Source organism: Staurois parvus, unplaced genomic scaffold, assembly GCF_062004578.1.
Source record: "Staurois parvus isolate SC_StPar_1 unplaced genomic scaffold, SC_StPar_1.0 ptg000701l, whole genome shotgun sequence".
NCBI classification, from domain to species: Eukaryota; Metazoa; Chordata; class Amphibia; order Anura; family Ranidae; genus Staurois; species Staurois parvus.
In genome coordinates this window covers 2,330,004-2,343,365 of record NW_028318497.1, presented here as the reverse complement: position 1 = coordinate 2,343,365, position 13,362 = coordinate 2,330,004, and the positions used below count along the sequence as shown (strand labels likewise).

The following is a 13,362-nucleotide window of genomic DNA, read 5'->3' as shown; positions in this document are numbered from 1 at the left end:
TTTAAATCAGAAATCTAGCTGCAGATAAAATGCCGGTTATCAATTTTGTAGTTAATTTGGTGGCGTTTGGTAAAGGTAAGCCCAAACGACGGTAAGTTAGATCCAGAGCAGACGGTGGGGGGGGGGGGGGGAGTTCTAGAAGGGTTTTAGTAGCTATCCAAAAAGGGCAAATATTGGGACAATCCCAGTATGTGTATAGCATTCCTAGAGGCTAACCTCACCTACAATCTGTAGAAGATGGTGCTGGGTTTAATTTGTGAAGTTCAGGTGTATGATAACAATGAAAAATAATTTTATATAGATTTTTCCTTTGAAGGGTAAATATAGATGTTTTGTTAGCATTATCCCAAATGTCTTCCCACTCCTCCATCTAGGGTGCGACCTATGGCTTTTTCCCATTTAGTCTTATATTTATGCTTGGGAAAAAGCTCAGTGTTAATTGTAATAAGCCTATAAATGTCTGTTATGAGGTGTTGCCATGAAGGTCCTTCTAGACAAGTATTCCCAAATTAGGCTAGTTTAGCAAATGAAGATTTAGCAGTAAGTCTTTCAGCATAATGTTTAATTTGTAAATATGTGAATAAGGTTCTGGGTGGTATGTTATATGTAGGTTGTAAATTGGCAAAAGAAACTTGATCTGTAAATGAATTGTTGATGTTGCTAAAACAGAACAAATTGTGTTCTAACCAAGGGCTAGTCATTGTATGTTCAGTAGTAGAAGGAAGGAAAGCTGTATACAGGAATGAAGTAATTTGAGATGTCGAGGGAGAAAAGGAAAATCTAGGTTTACAATATGACCCAACATTCCTTGTGTGGAGCATGCATGTTGGCAAATGGTTATTTGTTGGTAGACCAAATTAAAATGGTTCAAAACTCACACAGCCCAGCTCGACAGCACGCCCGCACAGGTGCCTCTATAACACACAGCTTGTTTAGAGGACACCCAGTGGAAGAAAATGCTGACAGCACTGGCAGGGGACTCTAGAAAGGTGGAAAGGGACTGCTGTGTGCCATATCGTTGAACAGAGCAGATACAGTGGGGATCGAAAGTTTGGGCACCCCAGCTACAAATTTGTATTAATGTGCATAAAGAAGCCAAGGAAAGATGGAAAAATCTCCAAATGGCATCAAATTACAGATTAGACATTCTTATAATATGTCAACAAAAGTTAGATTTTATTTCCATCGTTTACACTTTCAAAATAACAGAAAACAAAAAAATGGTGTCTGCAAAAGTTTGGGCACCCTGCAGAATTTATAGCTTGCACTGCCCCCTTTGCAAAGCTGAGACCTGCCAGTGTCATGGATTGTTCTCAATCATCATCTGGGAAGACCAGGTGATGTCAATCTCAAAGGTTTTAAATGCCCAGACGCATCTGACCTTGCCCCAACAATCAGCACCATGGGTTCTTCTAAGCAGTTGTCTAGAAAACTGAAACTGAAAATAGTTGACGCTCACAAAGCTGGAGAAGGCTATAAGAAGATAGCAAAGCGTTTTCAGATGTCAATATCCTCTGTTCGGAATGTAATTAAGAAATGGCAGTCATCAGGAACAGTGGAAGTTAAAGCAAGATCTGGAAGACCAAGAAAAATATCAGACAGAACAGCTCGCAGGATTGTGAGAAAAACAATTCAAAACCCACGTTTGACTGCACGATCCCTCCAGAAAGATCTGGCAGACACTGAAGTTGTGGTACACTATTCCACTATAAAGAGATACTTGTACAAATATGGTCTTCATGGAAGAGTCATCAGAAGAAAACCTCTTCTATGTCCTCACCACAAAAATCATTGTTTGAACTTTGCAAATGAACATATAGACAAGCCTGATGCATTTTGGAAACAAGCTCTGCGGACCGATGAGGTTAAAATTGAACTTTTTGGCCGGAATGAGCAAAGGTACGTTTGGAGAAGAAGGGGCACAGAATTTAATGAAAAGAACCTCTGTCCAACTGTTAAGCATGGGGTTGGATCAATCATGCTTTGGGGTTGTGTTGCAGCCAGTGGCACAGGGAACATCTCACGAGTAGAAGGAAAAATGGATTCAATAAAATTTCAGCAAATTTTGGATGGTAACTTGATGCCATCTGTGAAAAAGCTGAAGTTAAAGAGAGGATGGCTTCTACAAATGGATAATGATCCTAAACACTCCTCGAAATCCATGGGGGATTACATCAAGAGGCGTAAACTGAAGGTTTTGCCATGGCCTTCACAATCTCCTGACCTCAACATAATTGAAAATCTATGGATAGACCTTAAAAGAGCAGTGCGTGACAGACAGCCCAGAAATCTCAAAGAACTGGAAGACTTTTGTAAGGAAGAATGGGCAAAGATACCTCAAACAAGAATTGAAAGACTCTTGGCTGGCTACAAAAAGCGTTTACAAGCTGTGATACTTGCCAAAGGGGGCAGTACAAGATATTAACTCTGCAGGGTGCCCAAACTTTTGCAGACGCCATTTTTTTGTTTTCTGTTATTTTGAAAGTGTAAATGATGGAAATAAAATCTAACTTTTGTTGACATATTATAAGAATGTCTAATCTGTAATTTGATGCCATTTGGAGATTTTTCCATCTTTCCTTGGCTTCTTTATGCACATTAATACAAATTTTTAGCTGGGGTGCCCAAACTTTCGATCCCCACTGTAAGTATACCCTCTTTTTTTTTTTTTTTATATTGCTTTTAGAATCACTTTGAGGAGTTGGTATGTGTAGGAGTGAAGCGCTCAATCTCAGCCCATCTAATAGGTAAGTATAGAGCAGACCAAATGGAGAGATGGTGCAGTTGGAATGCCAGGTAATATTTCATGAAGTCTGGGAAGTGATACTAAAGCTAAGGTTTTTTTTTTTTACCTTAAAGCATTCCTGTGTGAAGGGGAAGAAAGGGGAGAAGAGATCCAGTGCTGTGCACAGCTGCATCTCCCCTTTTTTCCTCTTCACACAGCAATCAAGATATGAAATGCAGTGAGGAGGAAGTGGGATGCAGGGCTAAGTCCCACTGTGTAAGTTTATGGAGCGCGGCTAAATACACACAGGGGACCCGAAAAGAGGATTGGGGCTGACCTGTACAATACCACTGCACAGAGCAGGTGAGTATACCATGTAAAATTTAAGTAAAAACGGTTATAGTAAGACTGTTGTAACATTTCATTCAGTTTAAAGACAGTTGTTTCAAGACAGTCATTTTATGTCTGTGGCCAGCTTACAAAAACACCAAAAACTGTCTTAAGTGAGCAATTTTTTTTTCTTGTTATGGGTGTGTTATTTTATATAATCTATAAGATGTAACTTTTAAGACGAATGATTTGTGATTGTTTTGTCCTTCTAGAAAATGATGCGTCCTGTCACCAACAATAATGTGACTTTCTGTGGAAGTGGCAAATCTTCTTGTCTCAGCCAAGACAGCATGAGAAGTGTAGAACAGTTTGGCTTGTACACCACTCAGCAGAGCAAATACAGCCATACTGTCAGCCAAAAGTCCATCTCCTGCCAGACACAAGAAACTATAAATGAGGCACATTTGCAGACCACAACCAGCAGAGATCTGGACACAAAAAGTGATTTAAAGAAAAAGAAAACCCTTGGGAGGTCTGGAAAGCGTGGAAGACCCTCTGGAACCACCAAACTGGCAGGATACCGAACCAGCACTGGGAGACCTCTGGGGACCACCAAAGCTGCTGGCTTTAAGACAAGTCCTGGCAGACCACTGGGCACAACCAAAGCCGCCGGATACAAAGTCAGCCCAGGGAGACCTCCAGGTAGCATAAAAGCTCTATCACGGCTTGCAAATCTAGGTTACACAAGTAACAATGCAGCTTTCCCCTACCCCACAGCACTTAACAGAGGACTCCATTCTGTTGTGGATACCAACATCAAACACCCTGTTGAGTAAAAGTCATTTAGTATGGATGTTGAGAAAATATCAGATGCTTGTATCATCACACTGTTGTCTTTAAAATTACTTTAGACTAGAAATTCTGTTCAAATGCATCACACTTCAAAATGGCAGGTTGTGTCTCTGCACCATTAGCTTACTTATTGCCCTTTTCTATTGTCTGTGCTGGCTTGTATAACTTATTTTGCTGAGAGATGAGGGGGTAGTTTGCTTTTTTAAACTTTGCATGCGATGTTAGTTTAGAATATACAAATTCTCTGCATAAGAGAAATGTGTGTATGTGGTTTTAAGGTTATGTTATGAAATGTTAAAACAGCCATAAAAATTAAAAAGATTGAGAGGTGAAAGAATAATACCAAATATACAAACGCATTGTCACTGTATGATCGCATACAATGTAGCCAAAAATGTAAGATAGAACAACCATATAGACATGTACATGTATTTAAACTTTATTCTTTCATCATTTCTGAAGTCTTTCTGAAATATTTACAGCATTTTCAAAAGGTGTAATGGATAGTGTAAATATGTCAAAATGCAGTTATGTATTGTATATAAACCAGTATAAAATTTCAGTTTTACACATGTGTGTTTAATCCCCAAAAAATTAATATTTATACATGTAAACAAGATTCTTTTCATTTTTTTCAGGCACATAGGTTAATGCAATTTGGTTTCATCCACTTTTTATTAAAAAAAAAACCAATTTAAAAGTGTACTTTGGTGTGAGGTAATCCATGTCAACCACACCTATCTTAAATTTTGACTAATTTACAAAAAGTATAATCTGATATTTTAGACTAAAGCTTTGTACACATAGATTGAAATTTGCTAGTTTCCTGCTCAACTGGCCAAATTTTGATCTGTGTGTCCCCTCTCTGTTCAGAAGCCATTGGTTGAACAAAAACAAACTCACAGTTTGTACCCAGCTTAAGTATGTTTTTGTAATATGATACTAAGTCAGTAAGGGAGTCATTTTCACCCTAGACTTTGTTCATGTGAAATACCTAATCGATTTCAGTGTTATATAGAAATTACTTCTCAGTGATGAGTCCCAGTGCTCACCGTTTCTCATTTTTTAAGCATCTTTGCATTCTAAAGTCCCAAATTAAATGCAGGTTAACAATTTGGAGTTATCAGTTTATTTAGTAAACCTGTCACAACCTGGCAATTCAAACTGAGAATGTGAAGAAAATATGGCTAAAAAGTGGTTAACTTCAGTGAAAACCGTATGCAAAAATGATCAGTGAATACAAAGATATTGACAGCTAAAATTAAATGCAAATCTTGACTTTTAAACTGAAAGTCTTGTTTGGCTGCACACTTTTTCTTTCTTGCATGTCATTTGAGACCAGTCATCATGTAAAAGGTTCAGTATGGAGGCTTAAAGGATTGGTTCATCCTTTTGTTACATGTTACGCCCATATATAGAATGTAGCTTGGTGCTGTGCAGTCCCTGCACCCCCCAGATTCCCCTCTATGACAGTGAGTGGGGGATCCTCTCCTGGCACCTGCTGTCACAATTTTAAAAACCTTGTGGCTGTGCAGGGCATCTCCTGTGTCATTCATTCACACAGATCTATGAATGAATTAATTACAAGTCCTGTCTGCCATAGAGTCAGGTGGCTTGTAGTTCTCAATGAACTGTGAGGGTGCTGATGACGCTCTCATAGTTCATTGATTCTTCCTGCAATTCAGTAAAAATCTGCCCATACAGGCACCTGCAATCCACTGAATTAATTTAACACCATTTTTTGTTCTCTGCTTTCATTTCAGTTTACATTGAGACTGCAAACATTTTAACAAAAACAGGAAAGATGGGGGTGTTCTACAACATTTGAGTGCTAAGGTGGAATGTTAAAATGTTTTTGTATGTATGTATGTATTATATTTAAAATATCAGTTTTAACACTTATAAACTTTAAAAATGACTAACACAAACTGTTATAGTTTCCCTTTAAGACACCCCAACTGTTTTTTTAACTCTGTTATTGATTTTACCAATTTTGGGGTGGGGGTGTAGGGCATGTTTTATGTAAATCTGTATAGAATATAAAATTCCCATTCCACCCACAAACCCTGTACTAGGCATACTAGGGCACCCTTTGAAGCCTTGCTGCCACCCCTGCAAATTCTTTGAAAACACTGGGGCCTGGTGATTGGATACTCAGACCCTTAACTCTGCACTGTGAGATTGGGGGAAGGCAGCTGGAATGTCACATGCACCTATACAAAAGTGGAGCTCTGAGGGATTGGCATTGGAATGTGTCAAACTTTGGGTGGATAGGTTGGTGACTTTTTTGTTTAACCCTTTTTTCTGTAATGAAACCCTTTTTATATACTGATAACATTTTCCTTCCGTCCATATACAGTTAAGTTCCCTTTGTTCTTTGTACAGTCCATAGGCAAAAAGTTCATTTGTACTTTTTATATTTTCACAGTATGCTGAGGGTGAATTGACCAGGCTTTTGACAGATTTGCTTTGTGTAAATTTAGTAGTGACATACTTAGTTTGTGGTTGTTAAAAATAAACATCTATACTCACCTCCATGCTGTAGCATGGGTCTGATGCTGCAGCTACCCCCTGCTGGCTCATGACCTTTGATTGCTCAGATCTTGGTTAGTTCTGAGCAGAGACTGTTAGTCACCGCTCTCTGCTCTGCCCCTTCAATACTCCCTGGAGTGTCGGATTAGGGAGGGGACGAGAGCTGCCGGCTTCAGCTCTCAGCTGCACACCGAGAGTTTGTGCCAGCTGCCGATCAGGCATCTGTGCAGATCCTGACAATGTGGTTTGGAGCTACTCTGTGATGTCAGCCAACAGCAGGCTTTAGCTGATTCTGGTTCACAGGAGAGCACAAATGCACTTCTGTGACCCACAAAAGAAGTATGGCTAAAAAACGTTTTCTATAATTCTCTTAAGGAGCCCTTAAAAACATATTAGGTTTAGCCTCTACCTCCACAGCTGCTTACTTGCTACTTCTGATGGTGGCAGCAACCCTCATTGGCTACAGCTTGGGCTGTAAAAACATAGTGCTGGCTTGCTCATGCTGTAACATCCCACAGACTTGGCTAGGTTCATACAATGTAAAGGCCAATGTACTGTTATGAACCACAGTGCTCATACCTTATGGTTTGGTTCCCTGAGGTAATTTAGAAATAGTGGATTATCTTTTGAGGTGCAGTGGCAGCCTATTGCATGTTAAAGCTCAACGTAATAGACTATAAAGATGTAAAGGAGAACGTGAGTCAATTTGTCACTAAGACAGAATTGTTAGTGTGACATTGACCTAGCAGACATTGTAGCTGAAAAAAGGCTGCAGTAACCTAAATAGTGTCTTGCACAAGAAAATTAATTTACAGAAAAACATATATAACACCTTTTGAAGGCATTTTGCTTTGCTATATATGCCAGAAATAGATTTGGACCATAGATTCTCCCAGAAGAAACTACAGTAGTGAATTAGGTGTGTCATGTATATTAATATTGTATATTATGCCTTGACAGCTGACAAAATTCGAATTTGCTGAATAGTTTCACTAGGGTCTTGTATGCAGTGGGGTACACCACAGCTGCAGTTGCCTTTGGGTATGAACCAAAATTTACATTTGAGCAAAACTGGCTCAGTCAATGCTCCCTTGAATAAGACCTCCCAGGCACTGCTGGATTTCCATTTCCGGAGGCTGAAGGTGTACAAAGTTTGGTGTTCCAATGCAACACCACTCTGCTAGAATATTCTTTAAGGCTTGTTTCACATTGATCCGTTTTCTTTTCTTCCGCTTTCGCGTAAAAAAAGTAGAAAACCGTGTGACCATGTATTCCTGTGGAACTCTTCACACTGATCTGTTGCGGGTCAGGTACAGTTTTTTTAAATCCTGCTTTCTGCCTTTTTGGTGCAGGTTTGGTGCAGTAAAAAAACACATGATTGAAATCAATGGAAAACATGGAAATACGCACCAGCGATGCATTTTCGAGTCACCTGTCCTGTAAAAAATGCTAAAAAATCAAGGTAAAAATGCACATGCATTTTTGGTATGATCCATGTGAAATTAGCCTAAAACAGAACATTCCCTTATTTAGCTGGTTTGTAATCAGCTTAGAATATTGCACCATTGCTTACATAAGACTGTATGAGATTTTGAAACCAGTCAAAACTGCTCCAGAGCCTTGGAATCCACATTTGTCTACTCTGCTACCAAGTCAATCCCAAGCAAAAAATATCAAAAACCAGAAATAAGAGGATTTATACCAGGGTGCCCAGGTACCCCGGGATGCCTTGAGGTTTCTTCAGGGGTACCTTGGCAAAATGTCTACAAATTGCCCAAAATATGTATACAAGCCAGCGGGTGGAACAAACTTGCCATTTAGTTACAGTCGCAGGTTTTTGTTGTGCACCATTTAGGACCTTCTAGCCGCCGCTGTCCTGACAATCAGTGGCATCATCAATTGATAAGGAGGATGTCAGCTGCCTACACAGCATCCTAGTTTTACCCTCCCCTGCCCCTCTCCATCAGTGCTGGGGTCTCATTAGCTCAGTGATGGAGAAAAACTGAGGGAGAAGAGAAACACTGGAATACTACTCAGTACCAGTGTGCAAAAGTGTATTTGCTTTGGAAGAATATATCACCTTTAATGTTGGGTGTCCTGCATGTGTGGATGTTGCTGCATTATAAAATAACTATTAGAATAGTTTATCACATTATACAATGGGGTGTTCTTTTAAAATTATGGACAGTCTTGAGGCACCCCATTCTAAAATTAAAGGGTGCCTTGATTAAAAAAAGGTTGATAAACACTGATTTATATTATCAGCATATTGCACAATAATCAAAAAAGGTTTAATCTATAATAAGCCAATAAAAAAAAACTAAAATTGCCATCACCTCACATTTAAAAATAAGAAGCATACACACAATGTTGAATCAGTTCGCTCAATTTAAGGATATAAATAGTATCAAAGACTAGAATGCAAATGAAGTAGCTAACACCTGAATCTTATGTAAAAATAAAATAAATCAATAAAGTGTTCGTTCATTTGCTGGCTAAGATATTTACTTATATGTAATATGTATAAACCCTCTGAATAGAATTAGGGTTAATTGAAGCTTGAGAACATTTAAATCATGTTGTGAGGACTGCCCAGTGTGATCATCTGAACTGTGTGTGATATTAGGAATTACTTTGTGAAATAATGATAAAACCAACCACATATAACATAATATCCACTTAGGGTGTTGGCACTGTTACAGTAATCAATAAGGTGCCCCTACTTGATAAGCTTAAAATGATTGGACTGACTTGTATATGGAGGTGAGCATAATCTCTGTCTCCCTTAAAGTACATATGACAGTAGTCATAGTGACCTGAAAATACAGACTGACAAGTTTTTCATTTTTAAATAGCAGCTGAAGAATGAACACTGAATACCACCAAATGAAGATTGATAATGGAATACCACCTGAGCCTTAGAATAATTAATTTCACATTAATAAAGATATTATGCAGTAGTATCCAAGCAAAATTGGCCTCTTTTTCATATACATTTATTTTAATTTGTATATCCTTTGATATTCATTCAGTATTTTACGTAGATGGTAAATAAAAAAACATTTCAACAAGGGCAAAACATATTGTGGTTTTAGTGGAATATTATGTAAATACATTCATATATGAAATCTATATAAATAAGGTTACTAAGTCGTCTTTTACAATGATATCACAATTTTTGGTATGGATTAAGAACGGATGTCTCATACTTTTCTTATTAGGCAAAAAGCAGCAAGCCTTCATGTGTTCCAGCGATGCATAGAACAAAATGGTCTGGACTAAAAAGTTGTACATGTGTACATTCTGGACTTCTTTCTCATCACATGCAGCTAAGGAAATGTCCTTAACCAACCTCACATGCAGATCTTTCTAACCAATTTTTTTGCTCAACCGGATGTCTCCTTTATTTTGTGACCTGGCAGCTGAACGGAGTAAAAGCACTGCAACATCAGGTTGATATGAACATATCTCTTCAACTGAAAAGACTGTTGCTATTCTAATGACATACAAAAAAATATTACTACGTAACATAAAATTAGTGCTGAAAAATTATTCTCATTCTAATGGTAATTCCAAGAGAAGGCAACATGAAATCTGTTTTTATGGGTTGAAAATAGAGTTCATATTTACAACTATTAATATGGCTATTAATAGAACCTGTACAGTTTTGTTTCCATTTTTAGACAGTAGCTTCGGTATGGTCTTTATTCATACCTCAGGTTCTGGGCACAGTAAAACTGGTATTTCTAAAAAGAAATAACTCATTAAACGCCAGTTATGGTCATTCTTTTGGACTGTATTTGATAAGACACAGTCTGCAGTAGAGTTTTTAAAAATGTTTTTGTCTGAAAGTAATTAAAGCTGAACTTCGGGCGAAAAAAAAAAATTCTATATAATTTTTTTTAATTACTTTTCAAAAGACTTGTAGTCCTGTTCAGCCAGTTATGTGATAGCTTTACCCCTGCTAGACAGCATAACTTTTCTATACTGCAGTTACCTAATGCACCTACTTGTCACCAGCTAACTGACTAGACTATGAATAAGCCAGAATTCTGCTTTCTTCTACTAGTTTTCCATATCTACAGACCTGGAGAAATTTGTTTGTACCCTCACCCTTATGAAAATGATGCTTCATTTCTTTGAAAATGATGAAATTCAAAGCAGTTATTATTATCAGTACTTATGTAGCACTGTCAATTTACGCAGCACTTTACATATATTGTACATTCACATCAGTCCCTAACCCTCAAGGGGAGTACAATCTAAGGTCCCTTGCTCACATTCATACATACACATGCTAGAGTCAATTTAGACATGAGCCAATTAACTTACCAGCATGTCTTTGGAGTGTGGGAGGAACCAGAGTACCTGCAAGAAACTCATGCAGGCACAGGGAGAACATGCAAACTCCATGCAGGTAGTGCTATGGTTGGGATTCGAACCAACGACCCTAGTGCTGCCAGGCAGAAGCGCTAACTTCTTAGCCACTGTTATGCCCCAGTTGTCACATGTATACCTGCATGTCTTTGGTATATCATAGAATAAAGTAAAGAAAGTATTGGAGGGTAAGTGTAAGAAAATCTAAAATGGCCCGGACAGATTTGTTGTACACCTTAGAATACATTATAAATAATTGAATCATAGTTTTATTTCAAATTAACTGTTTTCTGAATTTAGTATCACACTTTTTCAATCATGTAATAAGTCAGCCTATTTAAATGAATAGTTCTCACTCATGTGCACCACACTGAACATGGAGTTGTCTGAGGAGATCAGATAGAAAATTGTAGATTAGGAAGTCCAGGGTAAAATATTGCTTCTTTTAACATTCTGATAAAACTTTGTGAAGTAGTACTGCTTAGACCTTGAAGAAGGGGACATACCCCGAAAACTTGTCCTGAAAATTGTATGTTAGTGCAAATAAAAAAAGTATCATGGACAGTACTCAATTGTTTCTGTCACAAGTGCACTAATACGGCTACAATCACCTCAATATATATAAGACAAAAGTCACATCAGCTATATGTTCACAGATTAAACATAAGGTAGATATGAAAGAAAATAACACCGTACCTACTGTGAAACATGGAGGTGGCTCAGTTATGTTTTAAGGCTGCCGCATCTGGTCCTATCAAGGAATTCTGGAGCTAAACATACTACCCAGTGTCAGAATGGTCCATCTCACTCACAGGTCATAGGTCCTCCAACAGAAATGTGAGCAAAAACACATAGCTAAAAGCCTTCAAAAACCACTAGGAAAAAAAAATTGGACTATTCTGTAGTAGTCTTCTATGAGCCCTGATCTGAATCCTATTGAACATCTATGGAAAGACCTGAAAATGTAGTCTAGGGAAGGCAAACTCAAGACAACTGCAGAAGTTTGCTCAAAAACAGTTGGCCAAACTACCTGTTGGCAAGTGAAGAAATCTCATTGAGAGCTAAAGAAATCACTTATTTGCAATGATTGCCTATAGGGGTTGTACAATAAAACAGAAGGTTATAGGGTACCATCTTTTATGTCAATTCAAATTTTATTTAAAATATTCTGTTAAATCAAATATATGATTTTCAATAAATATTGAACAAACAGTGATGCATGCCATTTACTTTGGTCAGTTTGACGTTTTTAGAAAAAAAATGAGGATTGTTCTTTTGTTGTGGAAGGGTACCTATAGATTTGTCTATGTTTGTACATCACTGGACAATGAAGTAGAGCCTGTACTTTCCATTTGGAGACCTGCTGTGCAGGGAATTGCAAGATGCTAATATAAAGATAGATGTGGGTCGTTATATTAACAGTATGCAAATATTGTATTTTAAGATATACCTAACTGGATTAAATAAAGGTCTTTTTATGTGCCAGGAGTTCAGCTTTAGGCGATCTGGATTTTCTGAATCAAAAATAATTACATTCGCTGGCTCCCAGCAGGAGATGAAAGGTGGGAAAAAAACATTCCAAACTCAAAATAGACTGGATTATAAATGTGGTTCCTTCATACATCCAAATAAGAAAAGATTTCAAATGGTACTTCTATGTTGTAGATAAGGCAGTGCTGGTCTCCGCCTATTAGATTAATCCAGACACAGATTTTTATGGACTTTCTCTTTGGATTTTTCATGACATTTAATGATCCTGGTGGGAGTGAAATACTCAAGTCTTTCAAAGGTCATTAAACCTGGTAAACTCTCTACTCTACTTTACGGCATTGTATTGACACAATATTGCTTATCATTTTCTTATTTTGTAAAATTGTTGGTGTTCTCCATGTTTTAATCTGTCAGATCACTGTGAATGTTGTAGCAATCTGTATAGATATTCTATCTTACAAAATATGTATAATGGCGTATGGAATGCACATTCACGGTTCACAAAAAAAAAAAGATGTGTGAGCACATTAACCCATGAAGGGTAATTTTTATAGACTGTATTGAAACTTTAAATTTTGTGTCATCTTTCATTATGTTCTCATGATGTGCTGTTCCAAGAGTCATAAAGCGAGTATGTATGTGCATATCAAAAAGGAAAAAATCTATTTAACCCTCTAAGTACTGAAAATTGGAATGGTTAATTTTTAATGGTTTGTTTATGCCATAATTTTGTTAAAGCATGTGTTCATGTATATTATTTTGTTATTTACATTGTTTTTTTTTTTTTTTCATTTTCACCACCAAAATAAATTAAACATTCCCAATGTGTATATTATGTATAAGAGATATTTCTTCTGTATATTAAAATGGACAATTTATTGAAAATTTTACAGACAGAGCCCATGTACAGGTGTAGCAGTTTTTTTGTAGTCTTTACTATTCAAAGAATTGTAACATAATTTTTGGTGAATTCACCTAATGGACAGAAATGGAGCCTTATCCACTTGCCCACTGGGCCAGTGCTCCCATTTCTCTCTCACATAGAGAAAACCCCA

At 37.5% G+C, this 13,362-nt stretch overlaps 1 protein-coding gene across 6 annotated transcripts in view; it reads left to right on the top strand.

The window, feature by feature from the left end:
* CUNH5orf24 (chromosome unknown C5orf24 homolog) overlaps positions 1 to 13,137 on the top strand; it is a 60,258-nt gene extending 47,121 nt beyond the window's left edge. For 5 of the 6 annotated variants that reach the window (XM_089653145.1, XM_089653147.1, XM_089653143.1 and 2 more), the window contains exon 3: positions 3,328 to 8,938. In XM_089653145.1, coding sequence (XP_089509271.1) covers positions 3,328 to 3,891 — 564 coding nt within the window. In that variant the 3' untranslated portion in view covers positions 3,892 to 8,938. Of the gene's footprint in view, positions 1 to 3,327; positions 8,939 to 9,660 lie in introns of those variants that run through there. The other variant, XM_089653148.1, reaches the window with a different exon arrangement.
* Positions 13,138 to 13,362: the final 225 nt, after the last annotated feature.